This window comes from Convolutriloba macropyga, chromosome 4 (genome assembly GCF_964194025.1).
Source record: "Convolutriloba macropyga chromosome 4, txConMacr16.3, whole genome shotgun sequence".
Taxonomy (NCBI): Eukaryota; Metazoa; Xenacoelomorpha; order Acoela; family Convolutidae; genus Convolutriloba; species Convolutriloba macropyga.
The window spans coordinates 64,805,624-64,832,465 of record NC_134471.1 but is presented as its reverse complement, the minus strand read 5'-3'; the positions used below and the strand labels follow the sequence as shown (position 1 = coordinate 64,832,465).

At 34.5% G+C, this 26,842-nt stretch overlaps 1 protein-coding gene across 3 annotated transcripts in view; it reads left to right on the top strand.

Annotated features, from left to right (window-relative positions):
* Positions 1 to 26,842, top strand: part of LOC142338609 (uncharacterized) — a 115,228-nt gene that overhangs the window by 14,719 nt on the left and 73,667 nt on the right. For 2 of the 3 annotated variants that reach the window (XM_075388439.1, XM_075388438.1), the window contains exon 3: positions 17,998 to 18,132. In XM_075388439.1, coding sequence (XP_075244554.1) covers positions 17,998 to 18,132 — 135 coding nt within the window. Of the gene's footprint in view, positions 1 to 17,997; positions 18,133 to 26,206; positions 26,291 to 26,842 lie in introns of all 3 variants that reach the window. The other variant, XM_075388441.1, reaches the window with a different exon arrangement.

The window sequence follows — 26,842 nt, the reverse complement described above, 5'->3', positions numbered from 1 at the left end:
CAAAATGGGTTTTTTTGTTCAGTCAATTTTGGCCGATCGATATTTTCATCGCAAGGAAATGTGAGTGGTATCATTAAAAAGCTAGTCCAGCGTAGAATTCAAAGTTAAAAAGATTTTTTTTTATTTTCGTTTTTTTCGAGGAGTTATCGAGGATTGAAGTTTTGTGTGAACACGGGATATTTGTTCACGTTTAGTGTAATTTTTCTTCAAATTAAGATATTTTCTATAAAAATAGTATTCCGAACTTAATTTTCTTGGCAAAAAATGAACCAATTTCGTGTTCCTAATAGACTGCAGGCGATAAAACGACTAGTTCTGGTCTCATAGTGAGCTTCAATATCAAAAAAAAATTCGAAATCTATCTGAGAGCTCTTTTTTATAAAATTTGTCTACTTATTTTTACTTTTTTAAGTCGCCTAAAGACAAGTCACTTTTCATATCGAGGTTCCGTTAGTGAAAAACCTCCTTTACAGTCAAATGAAGCCCATTGAAAAGAAAAGCCCATATTATTGGTTACTTTTGAAATCTTATCACATTATCCTAAAATTGACAGCTGCTATTGACTTAAAGAAGACGTTCTTTGGATCACAGATAAATTTTTCAGAGAAAAGTGTATGGTTTCAAATGGCTCCGACCTTTTCTTCTCGCACTTCTCTATTGAATTTTTGCTGTTGCCTGTTTTTCTTGTTGTTTTCATAGTCTTAAGACTTATTTTGATCTCTTATTGATTATCTATGCATAACAAACATGCTTTACCTGCCATCGTGTTATTTCTGAGAGTAGTTATTGACATTCTTTAAAAACTTTTGAGGTTAATGGCTGTTAAGACATTAAAAACAGTTTTTAGAAATTTTTTTAGAACATTAACCAATCTTAAACTTTTTCTTCGTGATTTGTCAGTCAGTCTTAGTACTTTCGGGTTCCCTTTTTATTTCCAACGAAGTCAAAAATAATCTGGTTGGCGGTTTTATCTACCTATTAGTTTTAGGACTTCAATGCCACTAGTTTTCATGTTTTTTTAAATACTTTTGAGTACTTTGGATCCCTTAGGATCTTTTTGAGATCTTATCACATTATCCTAATACTGATGGTTCCCATTGATTTAAGGATGACGTTCAACGGATCATATATTAAGTTTTCAGAGAAGAATTTATGATTTAAATTGCTTCGACATTTTCTTCTCGCACTTCTCTACTGAATATTTGGTTTTTGCCTGATTTTGTTGTTATTTTCAGTCATAAGACTTGTTGTGATGTCTTGTTGATCACCTATGCATGACAAACATTCCAATACTCGTATTGAAGCATATCTTAGCGAATTTCTTTACTTCCGTTGAAATTTAATGAATTTAATGTCTGTTAAGATTTTAAAAAATAATTTTTCGAAAATTTTTTGAACTTAAATCAATCTTAAATTTTTCCTGAACTGTTAGTCAGTCTCAGTATTGACAGAACCCACTCGCTATTGACTGAAATTAAAACAAATGTTTGGTGGCAGTTTCATCTTCTAACTATTGATTATTTGACTTCAATTACACAGGAATTCAAAATTTAAAAAAATTGCATATTTTTGTATTATTGGTTACTTTTGAAATCTTATCACATTATCCAAAAATTATACACAGTATCCAAATATTACTCTAATCTTATTGGCTTGGAAAAGACATTCAGTGGATCACAGATAAAGTTTTCCAAGAAAAACTAATTGTTTAAACGACTTCAAAGTTTTCTTTTCGACTTTTCTACTAAATTCTGGTTTTCGCCTGTTTTTATTTTTGTTTTCAGAGTCATAAGACTTATTTTGATCTTTTTTGATTATTTATGCATGACAAACTTTTTTTCTTGCAATCGTGTTATTTCTGAGCGTAGTTATTGGCCTCCGTTAAAAGCTTTTGAGTTTGATGGCTGTTCAGACTTAAATAAAAGTTTTCCAAAAATTTTTTTGAAGAATAACCGATCCTAATCTTTTTTTTGTGGACTATTAGTCAGTCTTAGCACTTAAATGATCTTTTTTTATTTCTAGTGCAGTCAAATTTAATATGGTTAGCGTTTTCATCTTCTACCTGTTAGTTTTAAAACTTCAATGCCACGAGTTTCCATAATTTTAAAAAAACTTTTCGGGCACTTTTTTTAATTTTTGGATCTTTTTGAAATCTTATCACATTATCTTATTATTGTTAGTTCGCATTGGTTTAAGGAAGACGTTCAAAGAATCATAGATAAAAATTTTCAGAGAAGAGCTTGTGATTTAAATGGCTGCGACACATTCCTCTGGCACTCTTTTACCGAATTTTCGGGATCCTGTTTCATTTCTAATGCAGCCAAAAACTAGCCGGGTTAGCGGTTTTATCTATTTTTTTAGAACTTCAATGCCACTATTTTTCATGTTTTTAAAAAAAAAAATTTTTGAGTACTTTTTCTATTATTTGGATCCTTTTGTCTCATCACATTATCCGATTACTGATGATTCCCATTGGTTTAGGCAACAAGTTCAACGGATCAAATAAAAAGCTTTCAGTAAAGAAATTGCTTCGCAATGGTTTAAATTGCTTCGACACTTTCTTCGGCACTTGTCTACTGAATTTTGGCTGTTGCCTGTCTTTGTTGTTGTTTTCATCATCAATAACTTGTTGTAAGATCTCATTGACGAAATATTATTGGCAAACAAATTTATTGTCCCATGGAGGCATAATTTAGCGTATTTGGTGGATTCCATTGAAAGCTAATGAAATTAATGAGGTTGATACTACGCGTTTTCTCAAAAATTTCTTGCTTCTAAAGTATATGTTCATATTTGATTTTTTGAAACTATATTGATAAAAAAGAGGAATCCCATTGCTGCTAAAACATTAATTGAGCAAAGAAAAATTTTTAATGAAAAGTTCGTTTTTTAATGCCTTCGACATTTCCTCGCTGTTTTTGCCTGTTTTTGTTCTTTAGGTAGCCGTAAATTGATGACAAGTCTCTTAAGCTTGTAATTGAGGATTCAATTAACGTTGTAACTCGAATCAGTTAGTCAGTTTATAGCCTTTAGTCCTAAAGTTTATGATATACATTTTCAAGCCTTTTCAGTTTTTGTTGCTCTTTTTGTCAAATTGTAACTTATTTTCATCAATGAGAGGTCACATCAAATTTCTTGTATTCCAAAAATAACATATCTACTGATATTATTTGTCTCCGATGCTTTGTTTGTTGGACAATATGCGTTTTTATAAACGTTTTTTGAGTGGTCATTTTTTGCGCTTCTTTTTCTCTTCATTCAGAACAATCGCGTAGTAAGAGATCCTAAAGGTTTACAAATGTGGCCCAAATAATTTTATTTAATTTCTCAGTATAATTTCTGCTGCTGAATTAGTAGCAATAAGAATTGAATTAATAATACATAATATTCAGATAATAGCTATTGATTTTAAATTTAGCAATAGTTTGTGTTTTCGCAAATCGTTTCTAATTTTTTAAGTTTTTCTTTAGTTCGTTTCTAAGTCTTAAACTACCCAAAGACAAAGCCTTTCGGTATTGTAGTAACTTTTTAGTAATTTATAAAGGATTATTTAATTAAAAGCTAATGATTTTTAACACTTTTGAAATTTCTTTGTTTAAAAAATGTTGATTAATTTTCGAGTTTCGCCTCAATGATCGTTCTCTTTGTTGACTTGTAATACAGTTTCATTAAAAAAAAACTTTCCATCCGCTGTATAGTTAGATGAAATTAAGTTTGAGTAGTTACGGTTTTATCTGACAGCATTTTGACGTTGTTACTATGTGCCTTTCACTTTATAAATTAAGTTTTTGCCGTGAAATTTTTGTTTTTGCTAATTTTTTGGTGTTTTTTTGTCTCGTAGTCTCTTTAAGGTCAGATCTCATTGGCGCTGTGATAAGGCATGGCATTATGTAATTTAATTAGTAAACAGGTTGTGTAACGATTGTTTTAAACTCGAACATCTATTTCTGTTATTTCTTCATTTGGTTGTTAATTAAGTCTAAAATGTAGATGAGCTCGGGTCGGAACATCATGTGCGAACGCACATTAACGAGCACCATTGTTTAATTAAAGTCACGATTGAGATCTCTACTATCTCTATTTCGTTCCCCGATATTTGTGATGTTTGTAGTTTAAGGGCTATTAGTTATCTTTTCAGTGGTTGCGAACGCACATTAAAGAGCCGCCTTGTTAATATTGCTTTTTACTAGCAATTATCGAGGTTTAAATTTTTGTGAACATTATAACGATATCCGTTCTTTTTGTTCACGTTTTCCCGAATGCTAGCTCAATTTTTCGTCAATTTTGCTATAAATCTGTTGTATTATTTAACAGTAGTTGTATTGCTTTTCCAAAACACACAGGGAAGGGTTGATGAATTTATTTTACTAATTAACCATTTGTTTTTGAAAAACATATTTTTTTCTCATTCGGTAGACAAATAATTCAATAATGTGAATGTGCGAGCATGTGTGCAAACGCATATTACCGATCTTCCTGGTTTCAAACAGACCCAAATAGACCTTCTGTGCATAAGTGATCGTGATTGTGAGATCTACGAGTTAATTTCCGTGGTTTTTATTCACGTTTTCCAAAAGTTTTGCTCGGGTTTTTGTCAATTTTGCTCAAAATCAGATAAATACCTCAACAATAGTCAGATTAGTTTTTCTAAAACCCGCAGAGAAGGGTTGCTGAATGGTTTGATCGGACATCTATAGCTCAAGGTTTGCTGAATTTTTCAAGTTTTGGAAATTTTTTGCAAAATTGGCACCAATTATGTTTATCAAACCGCCCACTTTTATCACATCGGCTGACATAGAGACATTTAAACTGCTAACACATTTTTGAATAAATACAAAAAGCGGACTATTTTCCCTTCCTCTTCCTTCAAGAGTGTTCTGGATACAAGAATTGCATATTTTTAGCTAGCTTAAAACAATCAGTATCTAAAAGGTACGATTTACTTCTGATATTTTAATGCAGAAAACTTAGTTTTGTTACAAAACCAAGAATCACCTGTTTTTTTGAACGCTCAGCAAACTTAATGCTCGTTTTGGTCACATCGGGGTTTTGACAAACACAATTGTTGCTATTTTTTGGGCCGTTGACATTAAAAAAATTATAGCAAATTTTTTGTCCATTTCTTTCAAATCAGAGTAATTGTCAATCAAAGGTATCTTTTTAAAGTAAAATTGAAGACTCATAATCAATATTGTTTTCAGTGAACATTCCATTTTTTGGCGCCCTCAATTTTTGTGTGTACTTGAATTGAATTCTAGTGTTTTGTCAGCAATTTTTGTTGTTTTTGCTATCTCTTGACTCAGTATCAATATTAAATGACGCACATGGTTCCTATAAATTTTCTGATTGAACCTATATAATGCTTTCAATTAATACCTAAAGGCTCTTACGCTTTTGAACAAACTTTTAAAAAAGAAAGTCTAAGTAATCGTTTGCATTCTAAGACTTATTTCAAAATTCTTTCCATCTGTTATTTACTCCTAGAGGTTGCCTGTTTGTTCTGGTGCGAGAATAAAAGTCCGGGGTCGAATAAAATTTTTCAGGCCTTTATTTTTTAAAACGAAATTGGTCAACGGGTTCGATACTATGAGATGTGGTAGATTTTCCACAATTACCAAAGTTCTTTTTTTGTTTTTTTTTGTCTGGAGTTCAACCTATTAACAGATGAAATTGGCTCTCAGTAAAGTTTTTAAAGCTTCGAAACTAATTTCGTCTAAAGAATAACTGATATTGATTGTTTCTGCTTCTGTTTGTAGTTCATTTTATAATTAATTCAATATGTTTGTGATACCTCTTACTTTAGAGGTATCTACTTGAGCCACGAATGCTTGTTTGATTCAGAGAAGTGGGATTCGAGGTGCGAATCCACTGTGCTCAGTGTAGTGTAGGATTACAGCTCTTAATTGTAACAAGCAGTAGTGTTACGAATGTGGCAGTATTCTAGTGACGTGGAATTCTGTCTCAAATCCTTAGTGAGCTATTCCTGTATCAAAACAAGAGAAATTGAGAACAAATGAACTTTAGAAATGATGTTAAGAGAATGAAAGTTAATCTAAGTAATAAAATGGGATAGTGTAAACACAACTGAAAATTTGACTTTATAGTCCGAGGTAAAGTTTACCTGGTTTAATGACAATGAGGATTGAACTTAAACTTAAATGACACAAGGGTAACTAAGAAATTAATGCTTTTTTTAGAAATTAGGATTTAACCGTACCTTATATCCTTGGCTTTGACAAATTTTGAAACTGCAAGTGATCAAAGTTTAATTTATAAATAAGATGTTTACTGGTTAATATAATTATTACTTTAATACTCACAATGAAGTTAGAATTTCAACAATATCATGACAATTGGAATCGCTATGTCTTTTCAAATTAAATTAGAGAACATGTAAACAGTCAGAATTTACAAACAAAATTAAACAAACGGCGTAATAAACGAGGTAAATGCAGCGCAAGTGTAACACCAGTCAAATTAACAGACAAATGTATTGAATGAACATAAACAATTTCCATTCACAAAGTAGTTTTTGTAAAAATCAGAATTAAATCAACAACAATTAAGTTAAGGACTAAAATGAAAGATGAAATTGAAAATTAATTTGGAGGGTTTTCTAGTTACTGATTTTTGTTTTGGAGTAGACTAAGAGTTTTTAAGTTTGGTTTTCCGTATCGAAAACGCTTATACTGACTTCACCTTCATAGTCAGCATAATTGTATTCTTTTGTAGGCAATGTTCCGAGTGGACGAATACGAGGGTCTGGTGGGCTCACAACTATTGATTCGAAAAAAGTTTCGACTACTGGTGGTTGTAATGCCTCCTCTTGTATTATCGTTTCGATTACGAGATTCTGGGGTTTCTGGCGTTTAGGTGCAGGCATTGTCTCATGGTCACTGACGAAGCGTACCGAGCTCTCAAACCCGTAATATTACGGTGCCTTCCGGTTCCTTTTTTTCTTCTAGGTCGTCGGACTTGCTGTCGAAGAGGCTGCTGATGTATTGGGTGTGGCCGATAATTTGCGAGTGCGGCTTGTTCCAGCTTGAGTTTTTATCGGCTTGCGAGAGGATATGGCCTTCGAAATATTACTGTTTGCAGATGAAATTCCTGATGTGTTATCAGCTTGTCAATGCCTTATTTTTATATCTCCTCTATTTTTCTTCTTGAGCTCCTTTGAGTGCAGCGTAATTTTTTCTTTAGTAGTTTTATCATACGGAAGTGGGCGTAATTGGGCGTACTGCCACAATTCCGTATTTCGTTCTGCTGTCGTTCCGGATTTAGCAATATCACTATTGCGCACCTTCACTTCTAGAACTCCCGGCTCTTTGATTCCTTTCGTTGTCGGAGATTTGCGTGCAACTACTGCCGGGTTCTAATGTCTCGCAAAGGCCTCGCAAATCCCGCTTCGATCGTTTCGAGACTTTTCTGGCCAACTTTAATTCCAATGACTTTTCCGTGCGAAGTATCGGGTTTGTTAATTTTGGGTGGAGGAGAAAATGCGATACTGCCTTGTTTTTCTCCCCGTTTTACCGTCGGCCCGCGTCAACTTGTGCTTTTGTCATTGCCTCTTAGATGAGAATGTCGCTCCGTTCCCCCGATAGCCATCCATTGTCATTAAGGTAGTCTTCAATTGTGACTGTGTCTGCGTCTAAATAGTGATTGAGAATATTTTCATATGAAAGATTAGATGATTTTTGTTTTGTACCTATATTACTAAGTGGTGTATTTGGTTTTCTCCCAAAGTGTGCTTGGAAAGGTGTCAAATTTGTAGTCCTTTGTTTGCATATACGTAATTGATACACTATTGCATTGGTTGATTCTTTAATTGTGAATGTACTATTATTATTAGCTAATTTCATGCAGCTTAGTCGTTTTTTAATTGTTTTTATCAAACGCTCTACTAATCGAGTCGCTCTGTGATCGTCTACAGGAGCGGTAATAATGTTGATGTTATTTCGTTTAATGAAATGAAGTTTATATCCTATTAAACAACGTGCTTGGTCTAATCTAGTATTTCGAGGAACTCCATGTATTTGTATATATTCGTCGAGAAATTTAATTACATTAGGTCCTTTAGCTTTATCAAAGACTTCTACTGTAGCGTACTTTGAGAAGCGATCAAAACATGCAAGGAAATATATATCTTGGTCTAATTCACTTGTAATTGGTCAACCAAAGTCTAGTTGATTTTCTTCGTAACGTTCGGAACAATTTAACAAAGGTTGCCATTTCGACGCTGGAATGACTGGTTTAAGATTCCTACCAATCTCAGTGCATGGTTTGTGGCCTTATTGAGTATTTCTTGATGCATATAGGGCCAGAATGCATATTGTCCGACCGTGATCATACCCCAACTGCCTGGGTGTGTGAGGAGAAAGGACTCAAGGACCGCGTCTTGAATAGAGTTTGGTATGGCCACGCGTTCGTCAACGCAGACACACCCCGAGCGAACGTGCAGTTCCCTCCAGTACGAATGGAGATAGGGATTAACGTCCTTGCATCTTTGTTCGTCTCACTGGAGGATTCAATCCCTCACTTCTTTAAGAACTGCATCCTTGCTCGTTAACACCGCAAGAAATCCTTTTGGGAACAGCTGTGTTAATTTGTTTTCAAAGACCTCCTCCTTTGAAAGTTCTAAATTGGGTGACGTAGGGCCCTCATTTGATGAACGGGTGAAATTGACCGCGGAATTCGGAATTGACTGGAAGATGACTCGGCCAGCAGGTTAGAGAGAAGCAACTGATTTGTGCGGAGATTTAAGGCAGAAATCTATTTCGAACGGTTTGTTTGGTGGGCTATTGAAGCATGTGTGGAATGTGTGATTTACGCTGTTAAAAAGCTGTGATTGACAGTTTTATGGTTTGGAATTTATATAAATTCTTGCAATTGCGTCACGAATTCGGGTAAATGTCGCAACCGCAATTTCGTCATCATATTTGTTTGTAATTTTTGCATTTTGATTTGGCTGGCGAGAAATGCAATCTACCAGCCCCATTTTTGCGCCTGGTATATGTTCAATATTACAATCAAAAGGTAATAAGCGACCCACCCAACGAGCTAAACGACTATTTTAAGATTTGTTAGTTTTGTGTTCTTGCATGATTGAAAGTAATGCTCTATAATCTGTAATAATTGTGAATGATTTTCCAAACAGATAATAATTAAAATATTCAACAGACCACACAACTCCTAATAAATCTAATGCATTGACGCTATAGCGTTCTTCAATTGATTTAAGGAAACGAAACGCGAATGCGACTGTATGCCAACCTGTTGGTGATCGTTGTTCTAATGCAGCCCCTATTCCAGCTCTAGATGGATCGCATTTGATTCAGCTTTCCAAGAGTGGGTTATAGTGTGAGTTTTCTGTAGCGTTCACTACTTCATCTGTAATGTATTGGAAGTGAGTTTCAAGTTCATTATTCCAGATGAATTTAGTTTTCTTTTAAGTAAAGCTGGAAGTGGAAGACATAATTGAGAACGATTAGGAATGAACTTACCAAGATAGTGTACAGATCCTAAAAATGATTGTAAATGTTTTAAGTTTTTAGGTGCTGTTTAATTTATGATTGCTGATGTTTTAGTATCAAGTGGTGTGATTCCAGATGAGGTAAGTTTTTGTTCCAACCATTCTTATTCAGCTTTAGCGAAGTGACATTTGGGTAGATTTATTCCCAAATTATCTTCGTTTAATTTTTTAAGACATTTATAGAATAATTTTGTGGTATTCATTTGAACCGCGACTAACTACTCTAATGTCATCTAGAAAACACTGGGTATTATCTAGTCCAACTAATGTGTAATCCATTAATTATTGGAATGCCGCTAGCATGTTAGTAAACCCGTAAAATCCAGTAATAAACGATATGTGCCTGTTTCCTCACCACTAACAATGTTTGAATTGCAATGCGGAGCTTTCCGGGTTTAACTTTAATTGACTGTAAGCGTATTTCAAATCCAGCGTTGAGAAATAAGCTGTTTCATGTGATGCATTTGTGTTTAACTTTTGTTTTATCTTGTCAATTAATTTATCAATGTTAGGCATTTGATTTTTATTTTTGTGTATTGATTTATGTGCAATCTCTGAGTCTAATGCTAATTTAACGGTTTTATCTCTCTTCACAGTTATAAAAATTGGAGATATGAAATTTTTATCTGAAAAACTATTCAATTTGATTATGTGTTTTTCTTCTAATAATTTTTTAATTTCTGTATCTACTAAGGGTTATAGATTTATAAGGACTCGGCAACCTTTTTGATGAGTTGGTGTAAAATGTTTGGGAAATGTAGATTTAACTGTGTGTTTTAATGATTTACCAATTCTAGATATTAAGCCAGGAAAGTCAAATGCTACTTGTTTCTTGATTAAACATTGATTTTGATCAACATTTGTGACTTGTTTAGTTTGTGTCCGGGAAAATCCAAGCTGAGGCAAGAGATCTTGCCCGATTATTGGTCTATGACCATCTTCAACAACTGTAATGTTAACATTTTCAGCTGCCCAGTCGTTGCTTTTCACCGACGTGTTAATTACACCAATAGTCTTGATTAATTCATTGAAGAAAGTTTTTAGATCGAGATTTTCCGGAGATTGTTCCAAAAAGCTTTCTTGACTATTCAATACCACTGCGTTTGCTAGGCTTCTGTTAATGATGGTGCAAACGCTCCCCAAATCCACTAATGCTTTTGTCTCAGTATTTTTGATGCGAATTTGCATATTAAATGGTTCCACTTCTCTTATATTGTCACCATCAGAAATTACAGCTACACAGTTGTCTTCAAATTCATCATAATCAGAGTCGTAGTTAGCATCGTAAGTACTTTGTCTGTGCAACATAGTGTCAATCTGATTTACTTGTTCTGCGACCGTGGCGGATGTACCGATAGTTGCAGCCTCAGAAGAAGTATCATCTACGTTTTTGTACCTTGGTTTTTGCTTCATTTTTACTTTCAACTTTCGGCAAACTTTTGCAAAATGATTCGCTATTTGGCTGTTTTTGCAGTTTTTCCCTTGTGCAGGACAGTTCTGGCGCGCGACTAGCTGACCATCCGTAACCACAATTAGGGCAAATCGTAGGCTTGACAAAGGTATTTGATGATGATCTGGGTCTGTTCCGAGGGTTTTGGATGCTATTGACTGATTTATTCGCTGCCTGATTCCAAACTGTGTGTACAGCTGTTCCTAGTATTTTCAATTGGTTTTGGATGCCCATCTAGATGTCTGTTGCCACTTCTAATGCTCTTTTAGCCGTCCTCGTTTCTTTTAGTAGTTCTCTCTGTATTTCTCCATCTTGGATATTTGCAATGAAAACATCTCGAATTATAGATTCCTGGTCGCTACCAAGATCACACACAGTTCAGTGAAAGTTCTCGGAGAAATCGGTAGAGTTTTTCGACCGGCTCTTCTTTGAGTTGTTTTCGTGTTAGGAGAGTATAACGCTGGAAGGTTGTATTCTCTGCTTAGTAGAAATTTTATCTAAACTTTCCAAAAGCTCATTTGTCGAGATTTGATCAATTTGAATGGTTGGTTCTTGAAAACCAAATATCCGACGGCCTTCTATGCAAAGGCTGAGATAGGTGAGAGAGACAGCTGTTGTGTCACAGAGTTTTCATGGTCAATCAGCACACAATATTCCCGCCGCTTCAACCTTCTGACATTTGTTGAGCCACGCATTCTCAAGTTGTTCGTTCCGAATTCAGCGTTATCGTTCGCGTTTTGCTGTACTTTTGTTCATTTCTTCTTCATAGATAGGTTCGAGGGGAAAAGTAACCTTATCTGGTGGTGCCTCTCGTAAGATGTCGATCGAAATGCCCTCTTTAGCTAGAACGGCCAGCTTAAGAATTATTCTCCAACGTTCCCATCTCAACGGGGGTTCCAATGTAGGCCGTTCCCAAAAGGGTTCCCAGAAGGGCTTGTTCTTCAGCTGCTGACTGCGCCATGTGATACCTCTTAGTTTAGAGGTATGTATTTGAGCCACCAATGCTTATTTGATTTGGACAGGTTGGATTCGAGATGCGAATCATCTGTGCTTGGTGTAGTGTAGGATTACAGTTCTTAATTGTAACAAGCAGTATTCTTACGAATGTGGCACTATTCTAATGACGTGGAATTATGTCTCGAATGTTTAGTGAGCTGTTCTTTTATCAAAACAAGACAGATTGAGAACAACTGAATTTGAGAAATAATGTCAGGAGATGAAAGTTAATTTAAGTAATAAAATGGGAGAGTGTGAACACAACTGAAAACTTGACTTTATAGTCTAAGGTAAACTTTACCTGGTTGAATGACAATGAGGATTAAACTTAAAGTTAAATGACACAAGGACAACTAAGAATGTAGTGCACTTTTCAAATTAGGATATAACCGTACCACAATGTTATTTATTATGGGTGGTGAAGTTTCTGTTTTGTTTCGCTTAGATATAATAATTAACGCATTTAAAGATTCCAGTAGATAACTAGAGGTTTTAAAGATTTTGAAACAAATTTTGTTTGCCAAATTTGATGGAGTTTTCAAAAGTTTCCGCTTTGTTTTCTTCATTTTGACAGCATGTAGCTTAGCCTTACCAATGAAAATTACCATTAACATTTCGTTGACGCAATTAAAACGCTTTTAATTCTGTTTACGTTTTAGCAGATGGTTTTATGGCTGTAACGCCATGTCATGTCAGAAAAATTGTTTTTGTTATTGAGACTTATCTATGCTTGGGGTTTATTTGGTGGTTTATTCATATCATTCATCTAAATTGAGGTTATTGACGTTCAGAAGTGATACCAAGCTATCACTTGTCTATCTTTTCAGTTGATTACTGAAAATTTTAATGGCTTCTGTGATGCGTTTTTTTTCGTGAAACCTTTTATGGTCACTTTTGAAGTGGTATGGCATATTCAGGATAAAAGGTACTGACATTCGGTTGTAATTAACTGTTTTATTTTCAATTAATACTGTTTTATCCCAGAAACACTATTGACAGGTCTTATCTGCTCCTCTAAAAGGAGTTAATTAGTGCGATATATGGCAAATGACTGGTCCCAATGGCTGCTGAGAATTTACATAAAAATCTATCAGCAATTTTTAGTGAAGGTGTTAGTTTGTTATGACTTTTCCCATGTATTGTTACGACTCGAAGAGGAGTATTGATATTCTACAAGTTTTTTTAGCAGTAAGCAAGTTTGTTCATGACTTGAATTTTGACTTCTTTCTATTCGAGGTACTGACATTCGGTTGTAATTAACTGTTTTATTTTCAATTAATACTGTTTTATCCCAGAAACATTATTGACAGGTCTTATCTGCTCCTCTAAAAGGAGTTACTTAGTGCGATATATCGCAAATGACTGGTCCCAATGGCTGCTGAGAATTTACATAAAAATGTATCAGCAATTTTTAGTGAAGGTTTAAGTTTGTTATGACTTTTCCCATGTATTGTTACGACTCGAAGAGGAGTATTGGTATTCTACAAGTTTTTTTTTAGCAGTAAGCAAGTTTGTTCATGACTTGAATTTTGACTTCTTTCTATTCGAGCTTTTACCTCCGTTTTTGATTGTTGACTTCTGTTTTCGAACATTGGATTTTAACAATAGCTTTGTTTGTGATGTATAGCAATTGGTAACAGTCTGTAATTCAAGGTGAAGTGGTCAATTTGAGAAAATTTGATCCCATTTAACTACCTACCCCACCCCCAAAAAAACTACCCCCCCCCACGTACCTAAACCCCACCCCCAACGTACCTACCTACCCCCCCCCCACGTACCTACCCCCCCAAGTACCTCCCCCCCCAAAGTACCTACCCCCCACCAGCGCCTACCCACACCCCTGAACTGAAAAAAATTTTAACGCTTTTTTGTTATATTGGTCTACTATTTTCCTTATTTCTAGTGTTTTTTTTTCGATATTCTGATTTTGTCCAAGTTAGAGATTATTTTGCACGACGATTCGAGTTGTTTCCGGTATTCTACCGGCTGTGTTTTCTTGTATTTTTTTAGTTTTAACCAAAACACATTACAGAGAGTTTCCATCTGCTATGAAGTGAAGTACAAGTTGATTTCCATTGTTTAGGGTTTATTGGTTGCTATATTACCTTTTCAGTGATCTTCTTAAAAAATTGTTTTTCTGGTCTCGTAATATTATCAATTGGAAATATGGGTGGCAAATTCAGTGCGGTTTTATATATTTCATTTATTGGTTTGCGTTGAAATCAATTTACTTTACTAACTAACCAACTGTTTTTAAAAAGTCTTTTTTTCTCTTCCTCATTTGGTAGACAAATAGTTCACTAATGTGGATGAGTGGCGTCGGAATTTTATGTGCGAACGCATAGTATCAATCCTTTTTGTTTCAAATAGTCTCAAAACCGCTTCAAGATTGGCCCAAACATTTATGCAAGGTATCATATCCAAACTAAAAAATATCCAAACTAAAAAATATTTGTGCCTAAGCAACCATGATTGTGAGATCTACGAGTTGGTATTTGTTGTTTTTGTTCACAAAAACTCTTATGGGTTTATCCAAAACACACAGAGAAGGGTTACTGAATCGTTTGATCGGACAACTATAGCCCTAGGTTTGCTGAATTTTTCACGTATTGCACCTTTTCATCAGAAAGGGCACCAAATATGTTTAAATCCCCCACCTTTATGGAACGCTCGGGGTTAGAGACCTTAAAACTGATTACATATATTTGAAGAAACTTGAAAGGGGACTAATTTTGCTTCCTCTTCCTGTAAGAGTGTTCTGGGAAAAAGCTTGCCGTTTTTTGCTAACTTTAAACAAACAGTATCAATAAGGTACGATTTACTAATGATATTTTGAAAACAACTATTCCAGTAACAATACGAAAAATCACCTGTTTTATTAATACCCAGCAACGTCAATTAATGGTTTGCATTTAAAACGTTTCATTTCACTAATTAACCAACTGTTTTTAAAAAGCATTTTTTCCTGACTTGGTAGATAAATAATTCAATAATGTGGATGCGTGGTGTCGGACCATTATGCGCGAACTTAGATTTCCCATTTCCCTCATTTCAAATAAACCAAAAGCGGTTTCAAAACGGGCATTTTTGTTCATTGAAATGGTTAACTTTTTTGTAAGATATCATTGTTTTAATTGAAGACCCATAATAAAATTATCTGTGCCTAAGTGACCGTGATTGTATCTAAAGGACACAATTTACTTTTGATATTTCACAATTTTGCTGTAGAAATAACTATTTCGGTAACAAAACGAGGAATGACTTTTTTTAACGCCCAGCAACGTCAATTCTTAATTTCTTCATATCTACAACTTTTAGTAGATAATTTATTTTCTTGACTTTTAACCTGGTTATATTAACGAGGTTCTGTCTGCTATGAAGTGAAACATAGGTTAAATTGCCTAAATTAGGTTTTATTTGATGCTAATTCGACTTATTAGTGATTTAACTAGAAAAAGAAGCTAAGTTTGACTGTAATTGCTTTTTTTTTGATTTTTTGCTTTGTCTTGTCTCATATTATCGTTAATTGCAACTATCATCGACTATTCAGTGCAGTTTTATATATTTCAATTGGTTGTTATTATTGCAATTGATTTTTTTCTAATTAACCCATTGCTTCTGAAAAATATGTTTTTTTTTCTTCTTCATTTGGTAGACGAATAATTTAATGAGGTGGTTGAGTTGGGTCTGAACATTATTTGGAAACGCTTTTTACTGAGCTTCCTTGTTCCAAATAGTCTCAAATTCGCTTCAAAAAGGACCCTTCTGTTCATTGAAATAATAAAGATTTTTTAAAGATATCAATAACATGCTTGCTTTAATTAGGGTTCCCAACTGTAATTATCTGTGCCTAAGTGACCGTGATTATGAGATCTTCAAGTTGATATTATTTATTTTTGTTCACGTCCTCCCGAGTTTTAGCCCAGTTTTTGTCAATTTTCCTAAAATCTTTTAGTTTAACCAACAATAGGCTTATTGGTTTTTCCCAAACACACAGAGAAGTGTTGCTGAATTGTTTGATTGGACAAGTATAGCTCATGGTTTGCTAAATTTTTTAAGTATTGGAATTTTTCAGCACTAAAGGACTCAAATATGTGTATCGAAATTGCCCACTTTTATAAGTTTGCCATTAGTAGAGACTTTAAAATAGAGGACATTTTGTTGAAGAAACTTAAAAGTGGATTAATTTTGCTTCCTCTTCCTGTAAGAATGTTCTGGAAAAAATTGACTTTTTGTGCTAACTTAAAACAATCAGTTTCTAAAAAGCATGGTTTTCTTCTGGTTTTTTAAAAAAATTTTGGTGTAAAAACAACTATTTAGCTTTTTTTGGATTTTTTAACGCGCAGCAACATCCATGCTATTTCTGTTCACATCTGCATATTTTAGTTGAAAGTTGATGTTTAATGGGATTTTGCCCGTTTTAAATCTCGTTTTCTGTTAACAGAGTCATATTAACGAGGTTTCGGCTATGAAATGAAGAACAAATTGATTTGCTTAACTTGGGTTTTCTTTGATGATAAATTGACTTTATGAATGATTTAAAAAATAAATTGAGTTTGATTGTAGTGGATTTTTTGGCCTTTTTTGTTGTTTGTTATATCTATTAGTATTATTAATTGCAAGTCTCATAATATATTTAGTGGGGCTTTATCTACTTCATTTAGTGGTTTTCGTTTAAAGCAATTTATTCTACTAATTAATCATTTGTTTTTGAAAAGCATATTTTGTTTTCGTTTCCTCATTTGGTAGACAAATAATTCAATAATGTGAATGTATGGGGTCGGAAAATTTGGAGTGAACGCACATTACCGATCTTCCTCGTTTCTAATAGACCCCAGGCTGCTTCAAAATCGTCTTTTTTGTTCATTGAAATGACTAACATTTATCTAAGATATCATAAAGTATGTTTATTTTAATTAGAGACTCATACTTAAATTAGCTGTGCCTAAATGATCGTGATTGTGAGATCTAAGAGTTAATTTCTGTGGTTTTTATTCACGTTTTCCGAAACTTTTGCTCGGATTTATGTCAATTTTGCTAAAATCAGTTAAACACCTTAACAATAGTCATATTGGTTTTTCTAAAGCACACAGAGAATGGTTGCTGAATAGTTTGATCGGACATCTATAGCTCAAGGTTTGCTGAATTTTTCAAGTTTTGGAATTTTTTTGTCAAAAGCGGCACCAATTATGTTTATGATATTGCCCACTTTTTACCAAATCGCCCGAAGTGTAGACCTTAAAACTGATAATATATTTTTGAATAAATATAAAATAGAACTAATTTTTGCTGCCTCTTATTTCAAGAGTGTTCTGAAAAAAAGAGGTGCCAATGTTTTCCTAACTTAAAACAATCAGTATCTAAAATCACAATTTACTTCTGATATTTTTGAAATTTTTGATACAAAAATATTTGTTTTTGTTACAATACGAAGAATCACTTATTTTTATTGAACGCGTAGGAATATCATTGCTTGTTTTGGCCACATCTACGATTTTTAGTTGAAAACCAACCTTAGTTCTTGGTTTTCTGGACCTTTAATCGAGTCTCATTAACGACAGGTTCCATCTGCTATGAAGCGAAGTACAAATTGATTTCCTTAGAATAGATTTTTCCTGATTGCAATTTTAACTTTATTAGTGATTTTTCTTAAAAAAAGAGAAGGAATTCAGTTTGACTGTAATTTGATTTTTTCGATTGTTTTTGCTGTTTGTCTTGTCTCGTAGTATTATCAATTGCAAGTATCACTGGCTATTCAGTGCGGCTTTGTATATTTCATTTAGTTGTTTGAGCTTCAGACATTTTTTTACTCATTAACAAATTGTTTTTGAAAAGTATGTTTTCATTATCTTCCTCATTTGACCTACAATTAATTAGATAATGCTGATAAGTGAGGTCAGAACATTTGTGCAATCGTAAATTATCGAGACCAGTTGTTTCAAATAGCTTCAAAGCTGCTTCAAAATGGGCCATTTTGATCAAGTATTTATGTAAGATAACATGATATGCTCGCTTTGTTTAGAGATCCGAACTACAAATATCTGTGCATAAGTGACCGTGATTGTGAGAACTACGAAGCACAGTATGGACAGGATTCGGGCGCCGAGTGTTGTGACGACTTTATGTGCGGACACAGCTGTTTCTGGTCTGCAAAAAAGTATGTTTACTTTCAACTGAATGATGTTAACATAAATAGTGGTGACCACTTTTTACATAAAAGTTTTAAAATCTCATCCAATAAGTTAAAATTACCTTAACTTTATTTAGTTTGTGTTAGCAAAACATTTAAAACTTGCAACTATAAGTCATAGGGTGAGTTGGAGTATATTAACTTTATTATTTTCAGAAACAAATGTTTGATATGACCTTTAATATTCATTGTTCAAAGGAAGGCGTTAATCGAGTAAAAAGGAATCGAGGAAGGCGTAAAAAGAATATTTGCAGCTTTATAGTTTTCATATTCGTTTGCGTCGAAAAAAATAGTTGCTTTCAAAATTCACCCCATTGTTATACAAATTGTGATCGAATTAAGCCCATTCGACGACTATTTAAAAAATAAACACTGAAATTTTGAATCCCTGACGGCGGTGGAAACATTCAAATCAAAATTTTTCTGAAGGTTTTGAAATTGCAAAAGATTTTTTTGGTGGACATTTTTGGTGAAAGACAATTTATCAGACTTCAGAGAGATCATGTAAGTTTTTCTGCTATAAATTCGGCCATTAAACCCTCAAATACCGAGGAAATTGTTTGTTAAAAAATTGCGGAATTGGTCCAGCTGAAAAAACATTCAAGTAGATTGTTTTAAACTTTATTTTTTTTCTGATTTGTGTCGAATGACGTGCGACCAAAAAGAAGCAATTTTCCTCTTGTTTATGTTCTGTCTGCACTCAGGAACATTCCTATTAATGTCATTATAATTAAATGTTTTGACAAAACAAGTTGCAATTATAATATATTACATTAGCTATTTCAGATCACAAAATCAGTTATAATTGAACATGATTATTTGAAGTACCGTAGTCCCGATCAACTAGAATTCAATAAAGTTAAATAAAAGAAATTTTATTAATTTAAATTGTTTTTTTACCTCAAAAATTAGCAATCTCTTTCCAACGACTTGTCTCTTCCCCTTTCCATTCTAACTTGTGCACAAACTTGTGCACAAAACATTGTGCACTTGTGCACTTACTCTCATTGGCTAAAAATCTAAAATTGTTGGTTTTCGTTGTTATAGAAAACTTCTTACAATAATTGATCTGTTTTTCGCAGAATTACTGGGAAAAATGGCACATAATGCAAGCTAGCAGAGAACTGTTAAAATAAATGTATATAAAAATATGCAAAAGTTAACAAAATCTATTAAACTAAATATTTTTCAGTAGAATGGGCGTGCAGGTGAAAAAGATCTGCGGGTGATCAAGATAAAACACGGTCTGCTTAATCGTGCCGATTGGGGAACCTTAATTCGCCCTGCGGGTTGTCCTGTTTCCGTCTGTTTGCTTCTTGTTTAGCTAGTACTCCACCATTTTCGAGCTCCACGCTGCTTCGCTCTCCGCTGTCCCCTCTTTCGTCTTTTATCAGTTGGTTCCGATGGGTAGTTTCCAACTCTGAATATTTGTCTATTATTGATTTGTAACTTTTTATTCTCATCAGGAACAGTGCTTATGTCACTTAATGGTGTATTTGCTTCACTTCCAAAATGGGACTGAAATGGTGACATGACGATTGTTCGCTGTCTGCATATGAGCAACTGGTTTATAATTGAATTTATTGACGGTTCTAAATTAAACTTTGATTTGGTAGCCTCCTTTATACAGAGAAGTCATCTTTTAATTGTTTGTTTTAGCCGCTACACTAAACCATTGTGTTATTACCTCATTTGACTTCTTGCTTGATCTAGTCTTAATAGAACGCGCAATGCCATGCAAAAGTACATAATTTAGAGGGAATGTCTGAACGTTGTTTGCTTTTCCCTATCAAGAACGTCGGCCTTGGAAATTTTGAATATCTGTCAATTATGTAAGTAAAGAAGTAAATTTTTTGGTTTTTCTCATTATATACAGCGGCGCCAAATTCATTATGGGTTTCTTCATTTGGATTTATTTATTTGGATTTCATTATACATTACAGAAATGGTTCGCAATTAGAATAAGGAATATCGGCTTCAGGTAACCTCCTTATTAGAGTTTGGTATTGCGATCTTGCCGTCGACACAGAGGCAGCTTTGGATAAATGGAGAGATTCGGAGGACGCGTTCCTCATTTTCTGCGATGACGCTCAATTATACTCGAACATTCTTCTGTACGACATCTTCAGAAGAGAAGCTAGCAAGAGAGTCCGAGTGAAAATCTTGAATAACACGAAGCTGAAATCATTGCTGTAGAAACTTTGACGGCTTCTTGAATGGGTTTGCGGGAAATGTAATCAACTAATCCCATTTTTAAGCCTGGGAGACGACTAATTGTGAAATTGAACGGTAAAGGCCGATCGATTCATCTTGTGAGTCTGCTGATTGGAATTATTGGTTCAACGTTCTCGCATTATAGACAATAGAGCTCTATGATCTCCGATTAGTTCAACTGATTTTCCATACCGGTAGTTATTAAAACACTCATTGGACCAAAACATTACTCCTAATTATTCGAGTTCATTTATACTATAGCGTCCTTCAACGTTCAGGTGCTGTTCTAGCATCACCTCAGCCTCATGCAATGATGCATAACATTTAATTCTTGTTTCAAGATGAGGGTTGAAGTGCTGTTTTCGGTTGTTTGAGCTGACTTTTTAAAATTGCTTGTCGTTTTAATTGACTGTCATCATTTTGTGTCCAGACAAAAGGATTGTATCCTAGACAAGTGGTCTAAGAAGATGACACATTACAGCTCCGGTGGCCATAAATTTTGTAAGACGATCAACAGAGACCATAAAAAATCTGAGTTTTTTAAATTTTTGGATGAGTTGCTGTATGGCATCGCTGTATGGCATCGGTTTTATTGGTTAAAGATATTTTTCTGGACTGAGTACACTTGTGTCTGAGCTATTATGTTTGAGTTTTTGCAAAAAATGGTCTTTTCCTATATTTTAGTTGCAGATTTTTTTTTCTAACTTCTGAAGACTTCTGAAGACATAATCTCCTTTAGTAACGGATATTGTCAATAGCCTTCTAAAATTCAGCCCGTATACCAATCAGACTATAAAACCCCTTTTGGAACGTTGAGTAATTGTCATGTCACCGCTATCTAGTTAAAGTTGTACTTGCGGGCCGTATCGGGGTCTAAGTTTAGTTGACTGTACGCGTGTGGCCAATCGATAGACGAAAAATAGGCCCTTGCTTGTGGTGTTTTTGAACTTAACTATTGATAGTTTGTTTATATTAGCGAATGGTTATTTAGCAATTGATATTTTTTCTTATGTACTGATTAGTTTAAATCTTTGGAGTCCAACTCAAACTTGATTTGTTGATCTTTTTTTAGTGTGATCATGATTGGTGAAATGAAAATTTTAGACTGGGCAATTTGACAGTTTTCGAGTTCTTCTTCCGTGAGTAGTTTTTCAGGTTCTATTTTAACTTTTTGTTGTTTATGAATTGAGACTTTACGCCTTTTTTGTGGTCCTAATGTAAACTTCTTTTAAAAAATATATTGATTTGACTGTTTGATTTTTCTATTAGTCAATTCTACTTATCACATTAGCGTTTTTAGCGGTCAGTGCTTTGCTACGCTATTGACATTATACTTTAGTAGTGGTTGTTGGGTAATTTCAATATCAAGACTTTCAAATCAAACTCGTCCAATGATTGGTCCTAAGCCTTCAACTACAACTACAAGACAAATTTTATCCATTTCCGTTTAATGTTTTTCACTGGTGTCTTCAGACTGACGAGTGTGTCGACTTTTTTGTGATAAATAATTCGTAGTTCAATTCTTCTCAGACCAATTTGTGTCAGAATAATTGTACATTATTTCTTTTGCAAACTAGAGGTTAGTGAACATGCACTACCAGAGTCAAATAACAAAGAGCAGTTTTTTTATCCGACAAAGAAATCTGTGTTCTGGGGAATGAGGTTTTTTGAGCGCTAATTTTTTTAAACATAGTTTTTATTCGAAGAACATGTAATTCGATTTGCAATTAGCATTTAATATTTGGACGTTGTTTACACAAGTTACAGTTAAGGGATCTGTTTGAAAGTTACTTTTTCTCCTTGGTCGCTTTAATTTTCTAATGTATTTAATTTTTCGCCGCAAACTTTTGCGAAGTGGTTTAAGAGGCCACAGTGGTTGCCTCTCTTGCCGTCTGCGAGACAATTCTGACAATGCGAAGAGCACCAGTTTTCACTGCAATTTTGATGGTGTGTCGAGTACCTTTATAATTAGAGCCTTGCTTGTACTGTTAGTTTGCAACACGAAATCATTCATTGTTTTCTATATCCTCTACGCTCTTTGTGTTGCTCGATTTTATTCGCTGTTGTTTGACTTGGCTCAATTTTTTATTGATCGCAAGGTTGAGTGTGTGGTCAGGACGGATGGTTCTTGCGTTGTTTTTGCCCAAAATGAATCAACCGAGGAGCTGGAACGTTGAATTTAATTGAGAATTATGAAATTTGTACAGAATTATAAGTTTGAACAAAATGTGAACACTCGGGTCGAGAAAAAATTGGAAAAACAGGTAAGATAAGCGGTGAAAAAATGGTATTTTCACCGCAAATTTCGTACAGAAATTTTGCGGTGAAATGTGGTGAAGGCGGTGAAATTATGAAAGTTCACTGCTAGAGTAAGGGCTGAACTTACAAAAATTAAACACTTTTCACCGCTGACTACAAGTTATAGTCCTTGCACGGATTCGAAACTCTCACCTCCTGCATGTCAGCCACTTTTTCTTCCACTTTTCTCCAACTCTGCCACTTCTCGCTAAAATCTAGCATATTTTCTTTGAATATAAATCAATTTTACTCTCCTTTATGTAAAATATACGCGTTGAACTTTTTTAAGATAAGCGGTGAAATTACAAATTTTAGCGGTGAAATGTGGTAAATGCGGTGAAATTATGTAAGTGCACCGCTTAATTAGTGGTGAAATTACGTAAATAAATCGCTTAAAAAACATTTCAAAAATATGTATGATTATTTGTGGGTAAAACTTCCGTGCGTCTTTTAATAAATGCATCTTAATTTCGTTGAACAAAAGACAATCGAAGCGTTTTCTAAGCGGTGAGTTTATGTTATTTTCCACTAAGATATGCGTTGAAATTGTGTAATTTCATCGCATTCACTGCTTATCTCACACAAATTTAACACTTTTCTCAGCGGTGAATTTATATTGGTTCACCACTAAGTTAAGCGGTGAAATTAGGTGATTTCGTCGCATTCGCCGTCAATAATTTTTTACTAAGAAAAACAGCAATTTGGTAAACAAATTTACGAGCTGCTGAAAAGATTATGTATCAACACACAATGATGAAGAACAAGATGCATGTCGCGCCAGTTAGGTAACTAAAGCATTGAAAGAAACTGACGGGCAAAATCACGAATAAATTTTAAAAGGAGGACAAATATAAATCTGAGTGTCCAAATCCAAAATTACGGAGAATGATTTCAATATAAGCACCACAAATTCTTAACATCATTAACAGTTAGGAACGAAATTATACATTTGTGTCGCAATTGATAAGTTTATTTGGTTTCCTGAACCGCTCTCAGGGAAACAAAGTATTATATATGACAAACTAAAGGGGCAGTTTTACTTGTACTCTTGTGTTCACAGGCATTGCAAACACGCATACATATACACACATACACACACATACTCACATACACACACATACATCAACATACACACACACACACACACACACACACACACACACACGCAAACACACATACAAACATACACACACACGTACACATACACGCACACAATTAACTATGCAGATTCTTGAAAAAGATTTTCCCGGGCAGAGGAATTTCACCAAATTTATGTTAAGATCAGCGCTAACCACACAGTGGTTGACAAGTTGGAAAATTCATCGCAATTTTTTTTTACTTAATTTTGCGTTGAATGCGTTGAATTTAACGCAGATCTTACATATTTTGCGTTGAATTTAGCGTAGACCTTATATATTTTGCGTCTGAATTTAGCGTAGACCTTACATATTTATCGCTGAATTTAGCGTAAATCTTACATATTTTGCGTTCAATTTAGCGTTAATCGTTTATATTTTTGCGTTGAATTTAGCGCTGATTTTACATTTTTTGCGTTGAATTTAGTGTTGATTTTACAAAAAAAAATTCAACGCGGAAAACTCTGGGTATGGGACTCGAAACACTGGCCTGCTGCTTACTTGTCTTCTACCGCTGTGCCACAGACCCTTATTTTTCTTAGGATCTGCACTCTTTACAAATTGGACTGTAACATCACGTTTCACATAATTTTGGCGTTTCTAAGCGTAGATGTTAAATAGTTTTGCGTTGACTTCAGTTTTGAGCTTATTCGGTTTTTGTTAACTTATTGCTCTAATTTTCTGTCTTTTCAACTCTTTCCCGTTTTTCTTGCACGCAGAAAACCGGTTTCTGATTATTTGAAAAAATCTTAAAAAAATTGCCCCCCCCCCCTCCAACCCACGTAAACCCTCTCCCCCCCCCACCACACGTACCCCCACACGTACCCAAAACTACCCCCAATATACACCACCCAACTCACAGCCCCAGCGACGTATCACCACCACCACCCCCTCGTACACATCCTCCCCCCACACGTACACCCAACCCCCCATCCCCCTCACCTACCCCCCACCTACCCCATCCCCCATCACACGTACCTCAGCCCCCCGCCTCGTACACCCCCAACTCATCCCCCTTGTACCCCCTCCCGCAAGTACTCCCCTAGACTGCACCCCCTCCCTTCAGACGTAACCCCACTTCTTCCCCCTCCCCCACGTACGCCTCCCCCCAAAGCGAAATTATTTAGTATCAACGCAAAATATGTAAGATCTGCGCTAAATTCAACGTAAAATATGTAAGATCTACGCTAATTCAACGCTAAATATGTAAGATCTTCGCAAAATTCAACGCAAAATAAGTAAGAGCTACGCTAAAATCAACGCAAACTATGTGAAACTTACGCTAAATTCAACGCAAAATATGTAAGATTGGCGTTGAATGCGTTGAAATTATGTGAGATCTACGCTTAATTCAACTTAAAATATGTAAGATCTACGCTAAATTGAATGCAAAATATGTAAGATTGGAGTTGAATGCGTTGAATTTATGTAAGATCTACGCAAAATTCAACGCAATTTATGCAAGATCTACTCTAAACTCAACGCGAAATATGTAAAATCTACGCTAAATTCAATGGAAAACATGGTATATTGGGGTTGAATGCGTTGACTTTATGTAAGATCTACGCTCAAGCGCTGATCTTACATAAATTCAAGGCGTTCAACGATAATCTTACATAATTTTGCGTTCTTTAGCGTTGGCACCTCGGCTCTGGTGACTGCTCTTTTCTAGAAATAGATCAGTTCTTGAACGAAAGAATTCGTTGCTATATTTGTTATTTAGTTACAGAAAAAATAAGTATCATAGGTATATTCTTTTTTGTGTTCTGAAAAATAGTCACTATAATTGGCTGTCAAAGATATAACTGGTTTGTCAGCAGACGTAGAGCATCATAAAGTCCTTTATTTTCCCCACGTCTGAATATATATATATATATATATATATATATATATATATATATATATATATATATATATATATGTAATCATCAAACAAAAATTAATAACGAAGCAATTAAGAGATTAAGAAATTTGACAAACAAACTTTTCGTTCTGTGAAAAATGAGCCGAGTGAGAATTGAATCCAAAATATCTATGAAAGTTGAAAACAATGGTTCTATGAATTTTTGACTACGACGCAAGAAACGCTTTAATATAGATTTGCATAAAAGCTTAAATAAAATTCTTAAAATATCAAACGAAAGTTCCAAAACACTAAAATGACATTTGATTATGTCAAATTAAACGGTGTAAAAATAAACTTTTTGTCTAAAATTTCTGTCTTCACGCCTATTTTAACAAAGATTTCTGGCCTTTCACAGGTCAAAGATAGCGAAAACTATTTACGTTATATAACTAAAAAGACACCCTCTCAAAAACTCCTGTCAAGTAAAAACCCAGCGGTGCTTTCAAAGCCTAAAAACCAAAAGATGTTTGTTTTTGTTTTGTTTCAGTATTCTATTTCTGGTACTGAGTATTCTGCGAAGAATCTGTGTTGTCGTCGGCTGCTGTATTGGATGTTGCGTAATTTGTTCGCAGTGATTATATCCTTTTGCTGTTTTTTATTATTGTGAACTATCTCTAATGAACAAAATAGAGAACTATTCATTATGTGATAAAACTCTAAAGTCTAAATCTGAAAGTTTGTTTAATCTTTCTATTGTGATTACAGCACATTTTCTTGTTTACACTTTTTTTTCAATATTATCAAGAGCCATAAGCTCAAACGGATCTATTGTGCCCCCCCCCAGTGTTTTCAATGAATGCTAGCCTGGCGGTGTAGAGTTTATAAGCCATCCGAACTGGTGGGGGCATCACGCAATTGCTTGAATGTTGATTTGATTGTCGGTTTAGTCTGGTTGTTGAAAGATGGCAATTGAGAAAACTTTGTTTCATAAGTACATGAATACAATTCAACGCCCTAACTGCAAATGGGTATCATGATTTATCGACTTTGATCATGTGCGAAATATGACAAAATCAAACAACGAAATCGGAAAAAGTACGAAACAAATTGATAACTTAAAAAACTCTGATCAATTCATCCTTTGATGTAGAATTTGAACAACGAAACGACCCAAAAACCCTTT